This window comes from Muscardinus avellanarius (assembly GCF_963383645.1).
Source record: "Muscardinus avellanarius genome assembly, chromosome: 7".
Lineage (NCBI taxonomy): Eukaryota > Metazoa > Chordata > Mammalia > Rodentia > Gliridae > Muscardinus > Muscardinus avellanarius.
The window spans coordinates 23,755,740-23,778,402 of NC_137793.1; the positions used below are offsets into that span (position 1 = coordinate 23,755,740).

General features: G+C 47.9%; 1 protein-coding gene across 1 annotated transcript in view; it reads right to left on the reverse strand.

Annotated features, from left to right (window-relative positions):
• Positions 1–17,560: 17,560 nt before the first annotated feature.
• The window catches only part of SH3PXD2B (SH3 and PX domains 2B), a gene marked incomplete at both ends in the record, with an annotated part of 81,638 nt that continues 76,535 nt past the window's right edge, over positions 17,561–22,663 (reverse strand). Inside the window, one exon of the mRNA XM_080699404.1 lies at positions 17,561–19,105. Within this exon, the coding sequence (XP_080555530.1) occupies positions 17,561–19,105 (1,545 nt within the window). The remainder of the gene's footprint in view (positions 19,106–22,663) is intronic.

Here is a 22,663-nt window from a genome sequence, read left to right on the forward strand (position 1 = left end):
TGGGCATGGTGGCATACACTTGTAACCCCAACATCTAGGAAGCTGAGACAAGGAGGATCCAGGTTTGCGGACAGCCTCAGCTACTTAGTGAGACTCTTTGCAACTCAGTGAGACCCTGTTTCAAAATAAAAAATAAAAAAATAGGGCTGGGGGTGTAGCTCGGAGGTAGAATGCCCCTGGGTTTCATCCCAAGTATCGAAAAAAATATTGTTTAAAATTATCATAAGGCTAGATGTATAGGAATGTATGAAGCATAAAAGAATTTTATGTTTACATTTAGCTTCTCTCCTTGAGATTTCTCATTATATGCAAATAATTCAAAATCTGAACTCCAAAATGCTTTTGGTACCAAACATTTTGGATAAGGGCTGCTCAACCTTCATATGTAATTAATATATGTAATTATAAGCTAACTGTAGATGAGCCAGTTTTATTAAATATATCAATAACAACAACAGTGAGAGCCACCGTGGCTTGTTGGAGGTATCGAGCATTGTTTTAACTGCTTTACACTTATTAACTCATGGAATCCTTGCATTCACCCAGTGAGGAAGTCATTGTCATTTTCATTTCATAGGCAAAATCTCAGGTCTCTCTAAATGTAACAGAACTCCCATGTAGCTCCGTCTCTCGCATTAAGGAAACACAAATCCAGGGCAAAGTTGGGTATCCGTTTGATATATTTTTCCCCTCTTCCACCATCTACTGGGTGGGCTGGTTCACACAGCAAACATCGCTACAATGTGCTGAGTCTTCTACCAGATACTCAGGAGACAGAGACCCCAGCCCCGGAGGGTTCCCCATCTGGTAGGGGAGACAGACACGTAAACACAGATCACACTGCACTGTGGTTAAGTGTTAAAACGTGACAGTCTCTAGAAAGAATTCTGCTTTTTGTTTCCTTTCACACAAAGGGTTTTTAAAAAAGTCTTATTATAATTCGGTGGTGTTACAAAAAGAAGTTCAAAGAATTTCAGCTAAAACCAAAATTATTTCTACCATAAACTTCACTGAGCATCACTAGATCCAGAAAAGAGGGATCAGATGGGGTGGTCTGGTTCACATGTCACTTTGTAATTATGAAATACACTTATGGAATATATTAGAGACTCCCATGCCAACTGTCAGAATGCCATGTTCAGCCAGCCAGCCAGCCAGCCATTCACATTTCCCACCATGTCTGGGTTCTGGTTAAATTGTCCTGGGCTCCCTAGATCTAAAACAAATGATAATTAAAATGAAGCCATTATTTTGTTGTTATTGTTGTTGTGGTCCTGGGGATTAAACCCAGGCTGCTCTACTTCTGAGCTACCCTCCTCTGGTCCTATTTTATTTATTTTTTAATTTGTTTTTGTGGTATTGGGGATTAAACCTGGGGGTATTCTACCTCCAAGCTACACCCCCAGCCCTATTTTTATTCTGTATTTTAAAACAGGATCTCACTAAATTGCGGAGGGCCTCCCAAAGAAGCTGAGGCTGGCCACAAACCTGCGGTCTCCTGTCTCAGACTCTCAAGCTCTAGGGTTGCAAGCGTGCACCACCACTCTTGGCACTTATTTTTATTTTGAAACAGGGTCTTGCTAATTATCTGTTCACTGGCTTCAAACCTGCAATCCTCCTACCTCAGCCTCACAAGCAATGGGATTATTGTGCCTAGCTTCCACTGTTTTTTAAGCAGGACTGGGGATGGAACCCAGGAGCATTCTACCTCTGAGCTACACCCCCAGCCCTATTTTTTAGTCTTTTTTATTTTTGAAACAGGGTCTCACTGTGTTGCAAAGGGCCTTGTTAAGTAGCTGAGGCCGTCCATCCGTGAACCTCGATCCTCCGGTCTCAACCTCTTGAATGCTGGGACTACAAGTGGGCGCCACCATGCCCGGCTCCCAGAGCAAGAATTAGTAATAGGCAACTTTCTCTACTTAGTTGGAACTCACTAATAACCATTTCAGGTTCATTGCATTTACTTTTAGAGTTACCTTCTATTTATGGAAAATTATGCAAGGTTTTCCAATTATTATCATGATAAGAAGGTTACTTTTAAAGAAATGCATGTAACTTTTGAGTTGTTCTATTCAAAAGAAGACACAAAATAAAGACAGGTACAGGTAGGATGTAAATGTGGCAGCATTAACACTGCTCCTCACTACGGTTCAAATTCAAGGGCAACCTTGTCCCCAGAATTTGCTTTCCAGGCAGTTTTCTTTCTTTCTCTCTTTCTTTCTCTCTCTCTCTCTCTCTTTCTTTCCTTTTCTTTCTTTCTTTCTTTCTTTCTTTCTTTCTTTCTTTCTTTCTTTCTCTCTTTCTTTCTTTTCTTTCTTCTTTCTTTCTCCTTCCTTCCTTCTTCTTTTTTGGGGTACTGGAAATTGAACCCAGAGACATTCTACCTCTGAGCTCCATCCCCAGCTCTATTTTACTTTTTATTTCGAAACAGGGCCTCATTAAGTTGCTGAGGGCCTCACTAAATTCCTCAAACCTGCCATCCTCCTGTCTCAGTTTCCTAAGTACTGGGGTTACAGAAATGTGCCACCTTGCCTGGCTTAAGAACTGAAGTTTTGAGAAGCAGGACTTTCTTGGAAGCGGTCTTTCCTGTTCTGTGCCCTTCAGACAGCCTTTCCTAACTCTCCCCAGAGGCACCTGTTATTATTTGTAGAGGAGGCTTCCCAGTGGCCCTGTGAACTTCTCTTACTCCTTCTTCATCTTCCCAGCAACAAACCTGGCCTAGAGCAGGTTCCAGAAACAAAATAGCTGCTCCTGTACTCTCCTGCATGAAGGCAGTTTTGGGGTTGTCCACAGAGACGCTAGACTCAGTTCCCTCCTCTAAGGCAGTTCTGCCCCTCGGAAATCTGTGCTATGGGTCAGTCTGCTGGGGTCCACAGGCATGTCTGTGAAGCAGCCTGGCAGGGGCGCCCTGGACTCTCCTCTGATGTGAGTGGTCAGGGAATCGCACAGTGCGGGGCAGTTCCTGGATGACTCCCTGTGGAGTGGGTTTTCCTCTGAAGGGGGCATATTGCTCTCTCTCCACCTCAAGCTGAAACACAGCAGTCTTCAAAGGAGTGCCAGGTCTCTCTTCTCCCTGCCAACAGAGCTGCTTGCTGTCCTATGACCGGACAGCTCTCTCTTTGGTCCAAGGAGGAGGGGTAAGTCTGCTGATGTTGGATCACACATCTTGGGATGGTGAGCGACAAACACACGCTAGCTGTGTAAAGAGCCGTGGTCCAGTGCGTTTACCTTCCTGAAGCTTAGGTGCCTTCATATGGAAAATGCAACTATTCCCCATGGCATTCTGAGGATGAGATCCAGCAGTATCTGTAAAGTGCCTCCGTGCTTAGAAAAATAATGACGACAGCGATATATATATAGATCTATTATCTGGGTATAGATAGGTCCATGGATTTATATCTATCCATCTAGAGTTGTATTGATCTATGTAGCTATCTGTTAGCACAGAGGTGGGAGCCTTGGCCTTGTTCCTTGAGCTTGTGTGTGGGTAGAGGAAGGGAGAGGAGAGGGGATATGAGACCCCGAATGCTGAGTCTTGGTTTTGTATATTCCCCAGGCATAACTCTGAATATTTGAGCTTCACCATGGGAATCCGGACCCCATCTTCCTAAGTTATATATTCCTTGGGTAAAAAATGACCAAGGGTTAAAAAAAAGGCAATTAAATACAGGCAATACTTATTAGAGGTGCTCTCTATCATGTGACCAGAAGAAATGAAGGTTTTGTTTGTTTGTTTGTTTTGTTTTGTTTGGAATGTTACTGGGGATTGAAGCCAGGAGTATTCTATCTCTGATCTATACCCATCGCTATTTTATTTATTTATTTATTTTGGTGGTACTGGGGGTGGAACCCAGGGGCTTTTCTACCTCCGGGCTATGTTCCCAGACCTATTTTATACTTTATTTGGAAACAGGGTCTCACTAAGTTGCTGAGAGCCTCACTAAGTTGCTGAGGCTGGCTTGGAACCCGTGCGATCCTCCTGTCTCAGCCTCCCAAGTGCGGGGATTACAAGCGTGCGCCACCACGCCTGGCTCTTATTTTTATTTTGAAACAGGGTCTCACTAGTTGATGAGGGTCTCACTACTTGCTAAGGCTGAACTCGAACCTGTGATCCTCCTGTTTCAGACTTCCAAGTACTGGGATTACAGGAGTGCACTGCCACGTGGGCTCAGTTTAAAGAACTCAAGTTTTGAGAAGCAGGAACTTCTTGGAAACATTGGCTTATATAAATAAAGCTGTTCTTTCCTGGCAACCCCAGCAGGAGCTATTTGAGGACAGCTCTCTTCCTGAGCATCTCCGGGGCCTCTGGGTTTGGTGGGTACTAAGCCAGTGAGTAGAACACACCTGGGAGGCCCAAGCCTCCCACTGCCTTTGCCCCCCACCCCCGTGGCCATCGCAGAGGATGAATTGCTTAGTTTCTTTACTTCCTCCGGTTTCCCCAGGGACCTGGGCCTGGGGCTCTGCCCAAAGTTCTCATTTCCTCTCAGTCTGCAGCTTTATCTTAAAATTTCAGGCAAGTTTTGTGTTCTGTTCCTGTTTGTTTTAATGTGAAATTATGTAAAAAAGCTTACTGCTTAAATCGCTTAAGTCTCTGCTCCCGACTATTTTTTCCGTTGTCAATTTTGGAGTAAAATAAAGTTTCAGGAGTGACTTTGGGGATCTTTTAACATGCTGTGTCACTGGGAGACTGATCCATGTGAAAATGGACTGCTGGTGATCCTGGCAGCTTCTGAATGTCTTTCAGAATACCGAGGAAGCTTCTGTGACGGCCTCCACCCCCAGGAGAGGCTCTTATTGGAAGAGAGGAGGTGGGCGCACGGCAGGAGGGGGCTTTGTAGCTGCAGAGTCTGCTAATTGCCAAGGGTGGCAGGCAAAGTGAAGGGAGGGCTAAGATTAAATAGGAAGACCCTTAGCCGGGCGTGGTGGCGCACGCTTGTAATCCCCGCTCTTGGGAGGTGGAGACAGGAGGATCGCGCAGGTTCGGAGCCAGCCTCGCTGGCTTAAGAGACCCTGTTTCCAAATAAAAATGTATAAAAATAGGTTTGGGATCGTAGCCCCGAGGTAGAAGGGCTTCCAGGAACCCCAATACCACACACACACACACACACACACACACACACACACACAAACAAATAAAAATAAATAAATAGGAAGACCCAAGCTGGGGGTTGGTATGCGTGCCTATAATCCCAAGACTTGGGAGGCTGAGAAAGGAGGATTACAGGTTCAAGGCTAGCCTCAGCAATTTAGTGAGTGCTTGTTTCAAAATAAAAAATAGGGAGCCGGGCGTGGTGGCGCATGCTTGTAATCCCAGCATTCGGGAGGCTGAGACCTGGAGGATCGCAGTTCGCAGACAGCCTCAGCTGCTTAGTGAGGCCCTCTGCAACTCAGTGAGACCCGGTTTCAAAATAAAGAATAAAAAATAGGGCAGGGGGTGTAGCTTGGAGGTCGAATGCCCCTGGGTTCCATCCCAGACCCGCAATAAATAAATAAATAATAAATAAAAATAGGGCTGGGAATGTAGCTCAGAGGTCGAATGTCCCTGGGTTGCATTCATAGTACTGCCAAAACAAGAAGGAAGAAGAGGAGGAGGAGGAAGAGGAAGAGGAAGACATTACCATAGAATTCTTCTTTTTTCTTTTTTTTTATTATGTGTGTGTGGTACTGGGGATGGAGCCCAGTGGCATTCTACCTGAGAGCTGTACCCCCAGCCTTATTATTATTATTTTTTTATTCTTTATTCTGAAACAGGGTCTCACTGAGTTGCAAAGGGCCTCACTAAGTAGTAGCTGAGGCTGTCTGCAAACTGCAATCCTCCTGTCTGAGTCTCTCAAATGCTGGGGTTACAAGCATGCGCCACCACAACCGGCTTCTTTTTGTTTTTTTGGTGGTGTGGGTGATAGAATGTGAGGCCTTATGTATGTTACCACTGAGCTCTGGCCCAAACCCAGAATGTTGAAATTATGAGTTTTCTACTTGGCTTTTTTTTATTCTTGACGCAGATAATTAAACTGGGGGTGGGGCATTCTACCTCTGAGCTCTACCCCATCTCTTTTTATTTTTATTTTGTAACAGGGTTGTGCTAACATGCTGAGGGCCTCACTAAGTTGCTGAGGCTAGCCTTGGACCAGAAATCTTCTTGTCTCAGTCTCCCAAGTACTGGGATTACAGGTGTGCAATCACCATGTCTGGTTCTGAGTTTCCATTTTGATGACATTTTTAAGAAGATGGAAAGGCATATTCTAAATAATCAGAATGCAGCCACTAACAGCTAAGTTCTGCTAGCAAGTGAAAAGGGGTTCCAGGCCGGTACTTCAAATTTCATGGGTGAAGGGGAAAAGATCCAAGTTTGACTGCGTATGCAAGTGGTGAACTTCAAGTGAAGGCTAGATGCGCCATGCTGTGCTGTTGCTTTAACAAAGGGTCCCTGGTATTTCCATTGGTGGGAACAAGTCTCATGATGCACATAATATATAGGCGGATTGACGCCCCAATGCCTCCTCCTCTGTGATTGGCTTTATGCTGACTCCCCAATGCCTCCTCCTCTGTGATTGGCTTTATACTGACTCCTAAATGCCTCCTCCTCTGTGATTGGCTTTATGCTGTGTGAGTGCAGATATAATTGCAGCAAAACTGGGAAAAGATTAGCACATCTATACACGTTTATGTGTATTAGTCAAGGCTCTCTAGAGCAACGGAATTCACAGGACCTGTGTGTTCCAGAAGGGGCTTTATTAAACTGGCTTACCTTCAGAAGTGGTGTACTCACAAGCGGCCGCCGGCACTCAGAGCCAGAGGAACCAGCAGCTGGTCGAGCGGTCCAAAAGCCGGAGTCTCAGATGACTCCAGTCCTGGATGGAAAGGTCAGGACACGCTGGAGAATCATCAGAATCCAGGTAGAAGCGCAGAGACGCTGAAGTCTGTTCTCTCCAGGTGACAGTGGACACACCTGCACCCAGGAAGAACTCAGTTTGCCTCTACACCACTCCCTCCATCTTCTATCCTGACCCCTGCCTACTGGACAGTGCCATCCATGGTCAGGGCTGGGTTTCCTCAGTCTTCTGTTCCACACGGCAGTCATCTCACTAGAACACCTGGAGTCAAGTAATCCTGGCTGTCTCTTAATCCAGTCAAGTTGATAATACAGATTAACCACCACAACACGTATACTGTATACACACTGTGTGTGTGTGCGTGCGTGTGTGTGTGTGTGTGTGTGTGTGTGTGTGTTACTAGCGATTGAACCCAAGAGCATTCTACCTCCAAGCTACATCTTCAACCCTTTTTTTGCTGGTACTTGAGGTTGGTACCCAGAAGCCTTCTACCTCTGAGCTACACCCCCAGCCCTTTTTATTTTTTTTATTTTTGAGACAAACTATGTTGTTGAGGGACCTCCCTAAATCGCTGAAGCTGGCCTCGAACCTGTGATCTCAAGTACTGAGATTATAGGCATGTGCCACTCCAGCTCCCTATATTGCTGAGGCTGTCTTTCAACCTGTTATCACACATTTTTACATATTTATATATTAAAAACAAAAAGCTACATCAGGTTTGTTAATACAGTGAAGGCAGACTATACTAGTTTTGCAATTGGGTGTTCCACCTTTGAAAGAGCTCCTGTTTTATTTGTATAGTAGCTAGCTACAAAAAGGACATGCTTATGCCTGGTTGTATACAGATATTATATACTTTGGTGTTTTAATTAACATTATAATTAAAATCATTTAAGTCTGACTGGAGAATCTACATGCATTTTTGTCTTCTCTAAATTAGGTGGGTACAAACTCAAATTTGGATAACCAGTTTTAAACATAAAGGATTCTCAAGTTGGGTGTGGTGGCGCATACTTGTAATTTCAGTACTTGGGAGGCTGAGACAGGAGGATTGCAGTTCATAGCCAGCCTCAGCAACTTGTGAGGCCCTCCACAACTTAGTGAGACTCTGTTTCAAAATAAAGAATAAAAAATCAGATTGTGGGTGGAGCTCAGAGAGCAAATACCCCTGGATTCAATCTCCAGTAAGAAAGAAAGAAAAAAAAAAGAATTCTTCTCCAAAAATGTGGTCAGAAGCCAGCAGGGGTGGTCCATACCTGTAATCCTAGCTACTTGGGAGGCTGTGGCAGGAAGACTGAGTTCTAGGCCAGCCTGGGCAATTTAGCATGCCATGCTAAATTCCACAAATTTATGCATTGGGGACATCAACTCAATACAGCTACAATCTAGGGCCAATAGCAACATTCTCCAAAATATGTTCTGTGAGACTTTCCATGAATAAGAGGATTCTGTTGTAAAACACATTTTGGAAACACTGTATTAAACTAGGTTAAAAAGCTTACTTATTCCAGGATTCTCAGAACCTTTAATGTACCAGTGTGTGATGTGGAACTCCAAGGAGGTTGCTTTGGCCAGGCCTCATGCAAGTGTTTGCCAAATGGGCTTGGCCACAGAACGCTCTTTCAGGTCATGTTGAAGGATGGATGTTTCATAAACACAGTTTGGAAATACTTTCATTTTACAAAAAGTAATAAGGTGCGAGATTGGAAGATGCCTATACATTGGGTGGGAAAACGGGGCAGCTGTGGTCCTTGGGGTCGGTCCATCCAGCTGCACATTTTCTCATGGTCTAAGAAAGGTTTGCACATTTTCAGATGGATACTTTCTGAATTGTTATGTAAGTGCTTGCATAACATTCTGGTTTTGCCTCTTGGCTTGCAAAGCCCCAAATATTTACTAGCTGACCCTCTAAGTAAAAGTTTGCCAAGTCCTGTGCTTGGCAATAAAAATATCAAAAGACTTAAACTTTAGCAGGGCGTGGTGGCGGGAGGCTGAGACCAGAGGATCACAGTTCGCGAACAGCCTCAGCTACTTAGTGAGGCCCTCTGCAACTCAGTGAGACCTGGTTTCAATATAAAGAATAAAATAAATAGGGCAGAGGGTGTAGCTCAGAGGTCATATGCACCTGGGTTCCACCTCCAGACCTGCAAAAAAAAAAAAAAAAAAAGACTTTATTTATTTATTTTTGGTGGTACTGGGGTTCCTGGAAGCCCTTCTACCTCCAGGCTACACTCCCAGACCTATTTTATATTTTTGAAACAGGGTCTCTTACACCAGCGTGGCTGGCTTCGAACCTGCGCGATCCTCCTGTCTATGCCTCCCAAGCGTGGGGATTACAAGTGTGTGCCACCATGCCCGGCAAAGACTTTATTTTTATTCTTCATAGAAACAATAACTATTGAGTACTATTAGAAGTGCCTATCATGTGCTAGGCACCGTTATTTCTATTAATTTTCACAACAATTGTAAGAAGGGCATTATTAATTACCTCTTCAGCCTCTAAAGCCTCTGAAGTGTTAGGTGTGTACCACTGTGCCCATCTAAAAGCTGTTTTTTTGTGTGTGGTACTAGGGATTTAACTCAGAGGCATTCTACCTCCAAGCTACACACCAGCATGATTTTTTAAACCTTTATTTTGAAACAGGGTCTCATTAAGTTGCAGAGAGCCTCACTAAGTAGCTGAGGCTTGCCATGAACCCCGATCCTCCTGTCTCAGCCTCCCAAGTACTGGGATTACAAGTGTGCCCTAAAAGTTTTTATTGGTGAGTTCACGATGCAAACCACATGAAGCCCCCTAGTCTTACTCTGTGGTAGACATGTATGTCAAGTTCCACAGTCAAAAGGGAATCAGAGGACATGCTTTATTGTAGAAACTTCTGGATCTTAATAGAAGATAAAGCTGGGCATGGTGGCACATGCTTGCAATTCCAGCACATGAGAGGCTGAGACAGGAAGATTGCAGGTTTGAGGCCAGCCGCAGAAATTTAAAGAGGTACTCAGCAACTTAGTGAGATTTAGTGAGATCCTGTTTCAAAATTTAAAAAAGAGCTGGGGGTATAACTCAGTGGTAGAATGCCTGGGTTTAATCCCCAGTCCCTCCCCTTCCCAAAAAAAAAAAAAAAAAAAAAAAAGAGGAGGAAAAACCTGGGCTTTATTAACTTGAATGTGTATGCTCTGGAAACGGTTACTAATTTACAGGCCTCTAAAGGAAACCTTGTGTAGGAGGTAGAGAAATTCCATTCCTGGCAGCTATTTTCCAAGTTCCCTCCTTGTGGCAATCTCACTGTGGGAAAATCCGCTCTGACAGCTCCCAAGTTAGACCGACAGCCCAGAAACTTCAGTGCTCACGAGCGCCTCTCCATTCCAACTAGCACTCGGTACTCACGAAGCTGCCAGCTCAGCACTAGAGATGGAGCTGTAGTGAGGGGCCGCAGCCAGCATAGGGTGAAGGGTCAGGCTGAGGTTAGGTAGGGGTCACGGTGTTGATCACACTCAAAGCAGAGTTGCAGCCTAAGACTTGACATTTTCCAGAGCTGATCACGGAAACGTTGCTGCCGCGCGATGCTCTGTGGATGGTTTCAGGGTCAGGCGCATTTGAGATACTCCAGTACCAACACATCCTGGGTGTGGAACGTAACCTCGGAGGCTGCCGTGTTGCAGGTTGGGTCCCCAGTGTAGCAGAGTCCAGGGGAGGGGGTTGGGGAAGTGAGTGGATCATGAGGCTCTGGGCTTGTGAGTGGCTTAAGCCACCAATGGCTTCAGAGCTGAATGGCTGGGAGGATGGGAACTGTAGGAGGGCGACTGTATCTTGTTCCTAGGCCCTTTCTCTTTTCTTCTTCTCCTTCTTCCTCCTCCTCCTCCTTCTTCTCCTTCCTTCCTTCTTCCTCCCTCCCTTCCTCTCTCCTTCTTTCTCCTTCCTCCTTTCCTTCCTCCCCCCACCCCTCTGCTTCCTGGCCTCCACGAGGGCAGCTTTGCTCAAGCGTCTTGTCACGGAGACCAAAGGCTGACCAACAGGAACCCGCCTGGTGTGAAGAGTAACAAGCATACTGCATTCAACTGTAGAAGAGGCTGCTTATATTTCTATACGCTGTCTTGCATTAAAGAGCATTTCTCATCTAATGTGTCCAGAGAACAATTGTATCAGAATATGTCTTGGCATTTGATCTGGAAAACACACTGGGAAATGCTGAGTGGGTAGATGTGGGAATGGTTCTGGTGATGGGCTTTAGGTTCAGATAGCCAAGTCTGACCCCTTAGTAGCTGTGACCTTAGGTAACTGGCTTAATCTTTCAGACTACTAACACTACTGATTTCATCATGGAAGAACTGTAGTAAAAATTAAAATAGATAACCTTTTTTCTTATATGGTCTTGGGAACTGAACCCAGAGACCTCTGAGCTACACTCCCAAAACAGAATTTCTTATTTGAAAACAGAATCTCACTAGGTTGCTGAGAGCCTCACTAAATTGCTGAAGCTAGCCTCAAACCTGCGATCCTCCTGTCTTAGCCTCCCAAGTACTAGGATTACAAGCATGCACTACCATGCCTGGCTTAAGTTAGATAACATCTTGAAGGTGCCCAACTAATAGCATGTGCTCAATGAAATTTAAGTCTTTTCTTTATTTCCAGTTAGGTTTTGGAAAGAAGAATTTTTTTGGGGGGTGGTACTAGGGGTCGAACCCAGGGGCTTTTCCTACCCCCGGGCTATACTCCCAGACCTATTTTATACTCTATTTGGAAACAGGGTCTCACTAAGTAGCTGAGGCTGGCTTTGAACCTGTGCGATCCTCCTGTCTCAGCTTCCCAAGCGCTGGGATTACAAGTGTGCGCCACCATGCCCGGCTAGGAAGAAATATTTTTAAATAAAACTTTCAGTGAGCAACATGCTTTGATTGGTAGTCTGGAGGAGACAGTGTGGGTTACAGAGTTAGCCTTAAAATCAGACACACCACTCACTGGCTCTGTGAACCTACATCTCCCATGCCCAGCATCTCCCATGGGCAAGGAGCCATTGATTGGGAAGCATGGGGGTCAAGAAGCTGAGGAATCGCATGAGGACCCATTGACATAGAGCTAGAGAAGGAGGGGGCCTTAGAGACCCTAGACCGGAAGAAGAGTGGCCCAGGAACTCACTGTGTGTGCGAGGGAGGGACTGGTAGGCGTGTGAGGGTGAGTGCCAGGTCACACTGGGCAGGGAGGGGTGGAGAGTGTGCCAGGTCCAGGTGATACCTGCAGAAGGGCCTTGGGGTGAGCGAGTGTGCAGCCCTATAGATGGAGGTGGGCTCCTGACTCAGGCTCAGTCCCATCCCATCCCCACAGGTCGGGAGGCCCTCCGCACCCACCGCTGCCGGTCCTGTCCTCAGGACTAAGCGGTCGGATGAACATGCTCCCGGGCGCCGGAACCACATAGTGCTTTTTTTTCCCTTCCTATGGGAAGAGATTAATATTTTAATGGCCATTATTCTTCAGCAAGGTCTGCCAGGCCACTGTGTTCTCAAAGACATTTCCTCCCAGGAAGGAAGAAGAATGACTCTTGTATGGAAGGTCCCCTTTGAAGCTGTTCAGACTCTGAAGGTTCTCTTCTGCCGCTCAGAGGGCCGGGGGCTGCTGCCATCCTGGGGCCAGAGGGCTCCACTCTGGAGGCTGCTCCTGCCTTTGCAAAAGCAGAGGTTAAGCGCTTTGCTTTCGGGGGCAGGTCCTGCAGCTGGACTCTGCTGTCCGCTCCCCTGCCCCTCACAACACACACTCCTGCATCCATAGGAGATGACAGCAAGAGCTTTGAGACTCCCTGGACAGGTGGAGTTTGCCTGTCTTCAGGCACAGAGCTAAGAACCTGTGGGTGATACCCAGCAGATAAAAGGAAGCTTTCCCTTGGCTTATGGATGGCATAGTTAAAAGAATGAGGTTGCCCTAGGACCCAGAGAAGAGTCAACCTATTTTGGGACAATGTCCAAATGTAGCTTGCAAAGGTTTCTTTTCTTTGATCTTAAAGACACCAGGTCAAGATGCAAAGCTATATACCCCTTCTTCAGCAAAATAACATGCAGACACTCGATCTTCACAACAAAGCTTGAAACCAGTCAAGCGTTTTTTTTTATTTAAAAACAAAAAAACAGAAAGTCTAATGGTATAGTCTCTACATGCTACAGCTAGTTGTTCCTCCCCCTCCCCCACCCATTATCTATTCCTGTTTTTTTTTTTTTTTTTTTTTTTTGGTGTGTGTTAAAAGGGAACAAAAGCCACCACCAGAATCTGTTTTACAAGAAGTGCGGAGGTGTCCAGGGATGCCCCAGGGTCATCCCATGAGCACACAAGCTGGTGGGCAAAGCCACCCAGAGCCCGTGGCCCTGGGGGATGAATAGGAGAAATAGCCTAGTTACTTGGAGGCTCTTGGAAGAACAAAATATGTCTTGTAGCTAAGGAGACCATAGTTTCTCACCATCCCTGTGAGTGAAAGAGGTGCTAATCATTACAGGGCACAAAGGGGCCCCTGGGCAGGTGGGGTGAAGTGCACACACCCTCGCTGCATTAGAGTTGCTTATTGCTGTTGCAAGCCTGGTGTGGGCATCTTCTTTTTCAATGTCTAGGAGCTGTGGAAGCGAAGGCCACTGGCGATGGCACCGTGTCTGGTCTTTTTAAGGACAAGAGGTTGAGCCCCTCATCTCTGATTGCAGCTAAGAAGGCTTACTTTGGAGTAGAAAGCAGAAATGGAGACGAAGGTGGAATATTGAAGCAGGAGGGGCTTGATGCCTCGGCAGGGTAGCACCAGAAACGACATTCCCCATGGAGCTGGACTGACCAGTCTGCTGAAGGATGCTCAGGGGGTGGTCCGTAAGCAGGTGAGGAGTGTAGAGCCCTGGTTTTCAACTCTGCAGCTCTGCATGGGACCCTTCTCAGCCTGGCTGTTAAGAGCCTCAGCCCTCAGCACAAGCCTATCTCCCACTCATTCTGGCCACAGTCCCTCTGACACTAGTCATCTTTGGTCTATCGTATGGTATGGCTATGTGCAACATACACAAAAGCCCTGAAGGATGGGCTCAGACAATTTGTGAGGGGGACAAGACTGCCACATCCAGCTTGAGTCGTTAGGTGTCTATTGCCACAGTCCAAAGAGAAGGGCAAGGTGTCCCAGGGAGGGAACCTACCCAGCACTTAAGAGACTTGGGCACAATAAAAAGGTGGTGGCCATGTCATAAAATTTTTTAATTTTGCATGCAGCGCTAGGGATTGAACCCATGGCCTTGTGCATGCTAGGCAAGTACACTAACACTGAGCCACAACCCCAGCCCTGCTGCTCTTGATGATGTCAACCACTTGAAGGCAGGAGCGGTTTCTTCTTTATGTCACTGAGTGGTAATAAAGACCAGACTGTCCACTCCTCAGCCTGAGGTCCTGCCTCTCTCCTGGGGAGATCTGGTACCTGCCTCGTGGATATGTCCTCTCCCCTTTCCACCTGGTACTCAGTGGATCCAGGAACATTATAAGGCCAAGAAGTTTGCCCTAGAAATTGATTCTATAGAGCAGCCTATGGAGACTTAAAAAATGAGCACTGGAAGTCTGGCACAGGCTCTACCAATTCCCTAAGAGGGTGAGGGCATGAAAAGGGGTTTGAGCTGAAGCTCAGCCCCCCCACCCCCCAGGTCTCGGTTGGGGACAGTGACATAGGCATGGCACCACCAAATGGCAGAGTGATTCTGAGCAAAGGCTGTCTCATCAAGTGGTGGTCCTCACATTCAGATTTCCCAGGTTTGGTGGCACTACGGTGGGCTAGCACGTACGATCAGGGAGCGTCACAAGGTAGCAAGCAGAGACAGGAGAGAAAGATGCCTACCCTTGCCCGCCCTCTGCACTGGCATCTGTCCTGTGACTTACTTAAATGTTTGACAAAGGGGCGGGAGGGGAGACATTACAGTCCAGAACTAGGCCGCCTGAGTCCCTGGGAGGCACGGGCAAGAGGGAGTGCCGAGCGTGGGCACTATTTGAACGAGGCCGGGCACGCCACCTTTCCCTCTGCATCTCAATTCTCTCTTTCCACAGTGGGGCTTGCCCTGTTTACCTCACAAGGTCACCATGAGGACTAGTTAAGAAGCAGATGCAAAAGCCAGCAACCTGTGGTACTTGGTGTGAACACTGCTACCATGGCCCGGGACATCACCGACGGCTGAGACTCCAAGGCACGTGGCATATGCTCCATCAACTGCTCCCAGCTAAGCTTGTGAGCTTGGTCCTGGATACCGAAACCTAAGTCCCCGGCAAGGACAGACAGGACAGTCACTGGTCATCGGGACTCACCCGCGTGGAGTGATCTGGGGGAGTGTCTACCACTGTGACAAATGGAGCTGGACACAGGCATCCTCAGGCATAGATGTGACCAGAGGAAGGAATAGCGAACAGGGAGGAGTGGGGTTTCCGTACCTACAGTTCGTGTCAGAATAATCACAGTAAAGCAAATTCTTTCATTTGCAGGAAACTGTTCTGCCCACAGGAAGGCAGAGCAGGTCTCTTTCCACCAGCCTGAGCCCTGGGAAAAGGCGACTGATCCTGCCTGAGGCTCTTCACAGCCGGAGACAGAGCCCGCAGACCCTCGTCCACTTGGTGGCCAGCATGCACGAGGTGCTTACAAGATACTTGAACAGGTCACCGAAAACCAAAGGCAAGTCAGAAAACAAAAAGAGATAAAAGAGTTTTGTCTTTTGAAAGGTAGTCAAATTCTGCAAAATCCTGCAAAAGGTAGTCAAATCCTGTAAAATCTTCACAAAAGTTGTTTAAACCGAAGCTGGTCAAAAGCTCAGAAGAATCACGCTGCGATCTGGGCCCTCCTTCCTAGCATGCGTGTGGGACCTTGAAAAGGAGGGCAGCTGCCTCCCAGCCTCCCTTTTACCCTTGACTGCCATCTTCCCAGGTCCTGGGCACAGTGGCCCGCAGGAGGTGCCTCTGGTCCGCCCAAGACTGAGTGTGGGGCTTGCAGGCTGAGTAAAGGAGGAGGGGTAATGATGCTACCATAGACTGAAAGAAACTCCCGTGGAAGCAGCAGAGCCCCTGGGCTGGCTGTTTGCAGGAAGTCTTTGGCACTGCAGATAGATGTGAGCATCACCAGGAAAGCTGGCTTCGTGGTTCTAAAAGCATCGCGGCCGGTGAGCATCGATGAGGAGGGTGGTGCTCACTCTTCAGCAGGGTCAGGGGGATGGCAAGGGGTCTGTTCTCGTACTGTACCCCAGCACCCAGCTCACAGGAAAGAGCTCTGGGCTGGGAGCTAGAAACCTTGGGTCCTGGTTGCACTTTTGCCATGATTAAACTGCACATCTCACTAAACTGCAGCTGTCAAAATAGTGGAAGGGTGGCCCTGTGCTTCTCCCAGAGAGCGCACACACAAAAAGAAAATTACTCTACGTATGCCAAAGAGGACGGAAAGCTGTGGTGGTGAGGGGCAGGAGAAGTCGGTGGGGCTGGTCTCCCTTTTGGGCTCCTACTGTCTATGCTTTGTTTGGTGGAGACTTAGCTGCTGGTTCTTAAGCCAAAGAACCCCTCCTGGCTGGCACAGCACCTCAGCTTCCTCTGCCCCCAGGTGCACCAGCATAGGAACAAGGAAAGGACCCCAGGCATCCTCCCAACCTGGAGAAGCAGCTGCTGAGAGCCAGGGGCAGCCTTCTATACACACTGCGGTGGGCCAGGAGGGACGGTGGGTGTGCGGCAGCCACAAGGGCCCCTTGCTCCCACCACAAGGAGGCCAGGTGGCCACCTGTTCCCAGCACCCAGCCAGCTTCATCTCTTCCCTGGTCTGCATCTTAAAGCAGGAAGGGCGCAGATGAGATCGGGCAGGCAGGACTCAAATCCTTTCCTCTTCTCTTCCTAGCTAGAGCATCCTTGGGTGCCCTGAGCCTGACTTTCTTCTTCTATAAAACGAGGAGAGTGGCTGTGAGGGTGAAAACACAAATGCCAGCTGGCACCTCCTAGTTACTCAGCAAAGGGGTGCTTGCAAGGAGATGCCTATGAATGGCCCCTTCCCCAATCAAACTTGGAAAGACTTGTTTTAGGAAGATAAAAAGGAAATACCCCTGGCACGGGACAAGAATCCTCTAAAAACTCCGGATGGGTAGAGCCTGCAGCAGAAAAGTGATGTGTGCTTGGGGCTAGAACCAGCCTTTAGAACCAGCTAGAACCAGGACTGGTCATGGTCCCAAGGCAGATGGGAGGCAGGGTGGCTCCTGGGGTCGATGCATCCGGTAGAGCCTCAGAGGCCAGAGGACCATGGGATTGGCAACAGAGGTGACTTCTGCTGGGTACAGTTCTTCCTGGTACCAGGCCTCTTGGAGACAGAGGGGATAAAGCCGCTCTTAGAGATGTGAAGTTAGAGCACGTCATCACGGACCGGGTGGGCTGCCCCCAACGAGGCATCTTATTTAGAGTTTCTCCCTGTGATAGGATCTAGTCCTGGAAGCCTGGGAATGTCATCGTCCTGCTGCCGAGTGGCAAAGCCATCAGCCGAGAGGAGCTCTGTGAAGGCAGGGATGCTGACAAGGAGTCTATCTAGCATCCTGCAGGAGGCGTCGATGGGAGGAACAGGCCTGGGCTCTTGACATTCTCTCCATCCGCAGAAGGGAAGAATCCACAGTGCTCCAGGCTCTTCCTTCCCTTGAAACTGTGGAGACTGATAAATTAAGATGCACATTAAATATGTGGGGAGAGCCAGCAGGGACCAGGGGGCCTCCAGGAGGGGAGGCAGGAGCTACGGCTTCTTCCTGAGGTAGTTAGAAGGGATCCAGCCTTCCCAGGAAGGGGCCCCGCTGAGGACCTGGCAGAACCACCAGCCGCTGCTGTTCTTCTCCCGGACCTCGAACACCGTCCCTTCCTGGAAGCTGCTGGTATCCTCGTCTCCTTCGAAGTTGGCCACAGCCACATACAAGGAGTCCTTCAGGCCGTCGGCGCTGGGGACGGAGGCTGCGGCCACTTTCTCCCTGTTTTTCTCTATCCTGCTGGCTGCCCGTGGTCCTGGCAAGCCTTTGCCTCGGATGTCATCTTGGCCCCCAGAAGAACTGGAGAGAAAAGGCCGGGCTTTTGGAGGAACAAGGAGGGCACGGCCTGGGCTGAGAGCTGCCCGGCTTTCATTGGCTTCTTGCTGCGGCCCTCTGACTTCGGGCAGGGGCCTGGGGGAAGCCGAGGAGGAGGTTTTCTTGGGAGGTGGTGGTCTTCGGGGTGGGACCACAGGTCTCTGCTGGGTGACCTCTTGGAGAGGGACGGGCACATTCTTAGGTCCAAGATCTGTGTTCTTGGCTGGCCTTGGAGGAGCTCTGCAAGACATCTCCTTTGGGCTGAGCCCATCCTGTCCACCAGGCCTGTCCTGGGCACGGCCAGGTCCCTCCCCAGAGAGGAAGCCGCGGCTGAAGGCCATGTCTTGGCTCCCAGCAGCCTGGAGGACCTCCCCATCCAGTGAGGTTTTCTCTTGGGCCTTGGCAGGCCTAAGCTTACTCCTGAGGTTGCAGATGTCTACCTGATCTCCGCCCTGGGGTGGCTCTGTCTTAGGGGCAGGAGCTGGCTTGGGCCTAACCTGAGGTCTGGACTTTAAGAACGGATTCTGGGGACTGGCCTCCGGCCTCTCCTCTGGCAGCTCAGCTTTGGGTTTGGAGATGGGCCGGAGGTTGGGTTTCTTCACTTCTTTGGCTGACACCTTGTGGCCGCACTCCAGCCCCATGTCATTTCTCAGCTGGAACAATTTGCTTTTGTCAGGTTTGGGCTCTGGCTTTCTGGTGTCCCGGGTCGGGGCAAGCTTGGCCGGAATCATGGGCAAGATCATGCTGGGCGGCTTGGGGGGAGAGCCCCGGAGCTGCTCCATTCTCTGCCGCTCCCTCTCCAGCAGCTCCCCTTCTGACTTGATGATGGACTCCTTTCGTGGAGGGAGGCTGGGCTTCTCCTCCTGGTCGAGGTCTGAGATCTCCTCATAGCCTGCCGAGGCAGACATATCGGAAGACACCTTTCTCAGGGCCTCCTTCCCTCCCTTCCAGTCCTTGGACCACGGCATCCCAGAGTCCATGGTGCTGTGTGGGGTGTTGGGCAGGGGCCAGGAGGGGCCCACGGCCTCGCTGCCTATATTGTTTTCCACTGCTGCGGCATCCCCGAGCTGGAGCTGGGTCACCTCGTGGGGCAAGGGGGCCAGGAAGTTGGGTCTTGAGGCATTGCTAGTCTTCTTGTACTTGTCAATGAAGGTCGCTGGGGCCCATCCTTCCTTATCATCAATCTGAATATACCACCAGCCGCTCAAATTCTTCTCGATCACCTGCAAGGGCGATGGATTAAAAGCACTTAGGGGGTCTGGCTTTAGTAAATAGGCAATGTACTTGGCACAGAAGAGGTGCCTATGTCACCAGTACCATCATCATCATCACCCTTACCACTACCATCATTACCATAACCATCACTGTCACAGCACCATCACCACCATCGCCATGCCATGTCTTACAGATAAATTGCGCAGACAAGGAACCCAAGTGTTCCTTGCAGTCTCACTACTAGAAGACTGTGGTTCCATTAATGAATTCTGGAATATGATTTTTTTTGTGTGTATGTGGTACTGGGGATAGAACCCAGGGGCATTCTACCACCAGCCCTATTTTTTATTCTTTATTTTTAAACAGGGTCTCATTGAGTTGTAAAGGGCCTCACTAAGTAGCTGAGGCTGTCCTCAAACCATGATCCTCCTGTCTCAGCCTCCCAAATGCTGGGATTACAAGCGTGCACCACCACGCCCAGCTCTAAGATGATGTTGAAATAAACCAGGAAGTGAAAGTGCAACAGGGAAAGACAGAGCATATGGAATTTATCAGAAGAAAAGAACCCCTGATTAAGCCAAAAACTTCAGTGGCAATATTTTCCATTTAGTTCCCTTGAGCTACTACTGGCAGGGCCTCTGCTGACATCATGGGACAGCAGAGCAGACACGTCTCAAGGAGGGGTTTTAGCTGTGCTCTCAGAGAAGATCATGGGGTGTGTAAGCTTTTCTTGGATCAGTAACAGCAAAAACAAGAAAAACCAGGAAGAAAAAAGGGGGAGTGGTTCTGCTGGAAGGGAGGGTGTGGCCTCTGGGAGACTCCTCAACACTCCTAGAAAAGCCAGGGATCCACTAAGTCCTTCTTGTGTGTGTGTCAGCCTTCAATTTTAGCGCCTGTTTATGACATCTGAGCTGCTGCACACGCTCTGAGCGTTCTGTTTGTTGCTCAATGATGCATGTTGGTAGAAGCTGCTGGGAACTCATCATCAAAGACTGTATCTTTTTTTTTTTTTTTACTTGATATTAGGGATGAAACTCAAGGTCTGGCACATGCTAGGCAGCACTCTAGCACTGGTATGCCCCAGCCCCGATGATTATGTCTTAAGAAGGTTTTATAATGTTTTTCAGATCTCTGGGAAAAAAGCCCCCCACTCCCACACTTTGTTGTACTGAGGATTGAATTCAAGGGCATTCTATCGCTGAGCTACACCCCCAGCACTCTTTTATTTTTTATTTGGAAACAGGGTCTCACTAAATTGCTGAGAGCCTTGGTAAGTTGCTGCTGTTTTTTTTTTTTTTTTTTTTTTTGGTGGTACTGGGGTTCCTGGAAACCCTTCTACCTCTGGGCTACACTCCCAGACCTATTTTTATACTTTTTTATTTTGGACACAGGGTCTCTTAAGCCAGCGTGGTTGGCTTCGAACACGCGTGATTCTCCTGACTCCGTCTCCCGAGCGTGGAGATTACAAGCGTGCGCCACCACGCCTGGCTCTGAGACTGGTTTTGAACCTGTGTTCTTCCTGGGTCAGCCCCAAGTAGTGAGATTATAGGTATGCACCACCAGGCTTGCCTACTCCCGGATCTTTTTATGTTATTCTTTTTTTAAGTAGGGTCTCAGTAAGTTTCTGAGTCTGGTATTGAACCTGAGATCCTCCTATCTCAACCTCCCTTGGGATGACAAGCATGCAACATTGCACCTGGCTCAAAGAAGTTGCAATTTGGATGGAAGATGGAGTGAACAGCAATTTCCTCTTTAGGCTGTTGCCTAAACCTGGGAAAGATAGAGATGAAACCGAAGCCAAGCTCTGAGGAAGAAGGGGAGAAGTTAATGGATTATAAATTATGAGGAATTCTCAAAGTGATTCCTCAGTATTTCTAGAAGGGAGGCTGCAGCTCAGGACCACCATGGGGCATTCTCCTGCAAAGAAAGGAGACTTTAAGATGGAACAGCCATGGAAGGGGAGGCCCAGGAGCCACTGATACATAACTAGGATAATACAGCTGAAGCAGCCAGGCTGGGTGACCCCTCTCCATCCTTTATCCCATTCTCATAAGTAAGCAGAGTAAAGGAGATTGCTCAGGAGTGAAAATAGTGGATATAAAAGCTTGGGTCAGAGATATAACACTGCTCAGTGGCTGGCCCAGAAGTCCCTGAACTAGTGAAACTGACCAACTTATTGAGTATAATTCCACAAGGTTCACTGTCTGCTTTTTTTCTCTTTTTCTCTTTCTCTTTCTCTTTCCCTCCCTCCCTCCCTCTGTGTGTCTTCCCCCTCCCCTCTCTCTCTGCTGCAGATGGTACCCAGGGCCCAGTGCATGCTAGGTAAGCACTGCACTATTGAGCCACATCCCCAGACCCTGTTGTCTCATCTTGCACAGTACAAGACAAGTAAACATCATGGAAAGAACTTAAATAAATACCGACTACGCTATAAAGAATTCATAACCAAGGAAAGAGATAATAAATAAAAACTATAGAAGCTGGGAGTGGTAGCACACGCTTGTAATCCCAGCATTTGAGAGGCTGAGTCAGGAGGATCATGATTCTCAGACAGCCTCAGATACTTAGTGAGGCCCTTTGCAACTCAGTGAGACCCTATTTCAAAATAAAGAATAAAAAATAGGCCTAGGGGTATCACTCAGAGGTAGAATGTCCCTGGGTTCCATTCCCAGTACTGCAAAACAAAACAAAACAAAACAAAACAAAACAAAACACTAGAACTCTAAGTTAAACACATTTACTATCCTTCAAGGGGTACAGAAGGGTGTCAAATTCATAAAAGAAGGAGTGAAACAAGAACAGGTGACAAAAAAAAAAGAATAAGGAAATGGAAATTCTTGGACATGAAAATTATAATGATTCAAATAAAATAAGCAACAGACTTAACAATTGAAAAGCAAATTAATGAGCTCAAAGATCATGCAAAATGTTCTAAGAATGCAGCACAAAGGGATGAAGATAGAAAGCAGGAAAGAAAAATTAAAAGACACAGCCAGGTCTGAAGCCAGCCCTATGACACCCGATGATGATGATGATGATTTGTGCTAACTGCACTAGCACTTAGAAGCAGAAGGTTCCTAGCAACACATTTAAAAACATGCTTTGAGAAGCTAAGTGCTAACTTGCTCAGGTTCTGCCTTTGCCCCCAAGTTTCCCTCCTGCACCATTTGCCTTCCTTCAATAGCCAAGCTCCTTGAGTTTCCTACAGCAAATGCCCCCATTTCTTTACCTCCTGTTCTCTCTTCCCACCCCTGTAAGGGGTTCCTGGCCTCACCTCTCCAATGGACTGCACTGGCAAAATCACCAACGACCTGTGTTTGAACACGTTCTTCACAGTTAGTCACACTATTGACCGCCTTCAAATGTTTCACTGATTCCTGGTTTTCTCACTATTTTTCGGATTCATTTCTGGACTATCTTTCATCTGCCCGCCCATCCATCCATCCATCCATCCATCCATCCATCCATCCATCCATCGATCGTCTCCAGGGCTTCGTCCTCAGCCCTCTCATTCTCTCAATCTCTTCCTGGTTAACTCATCCACAATTTCTATTTACCATTGTTAT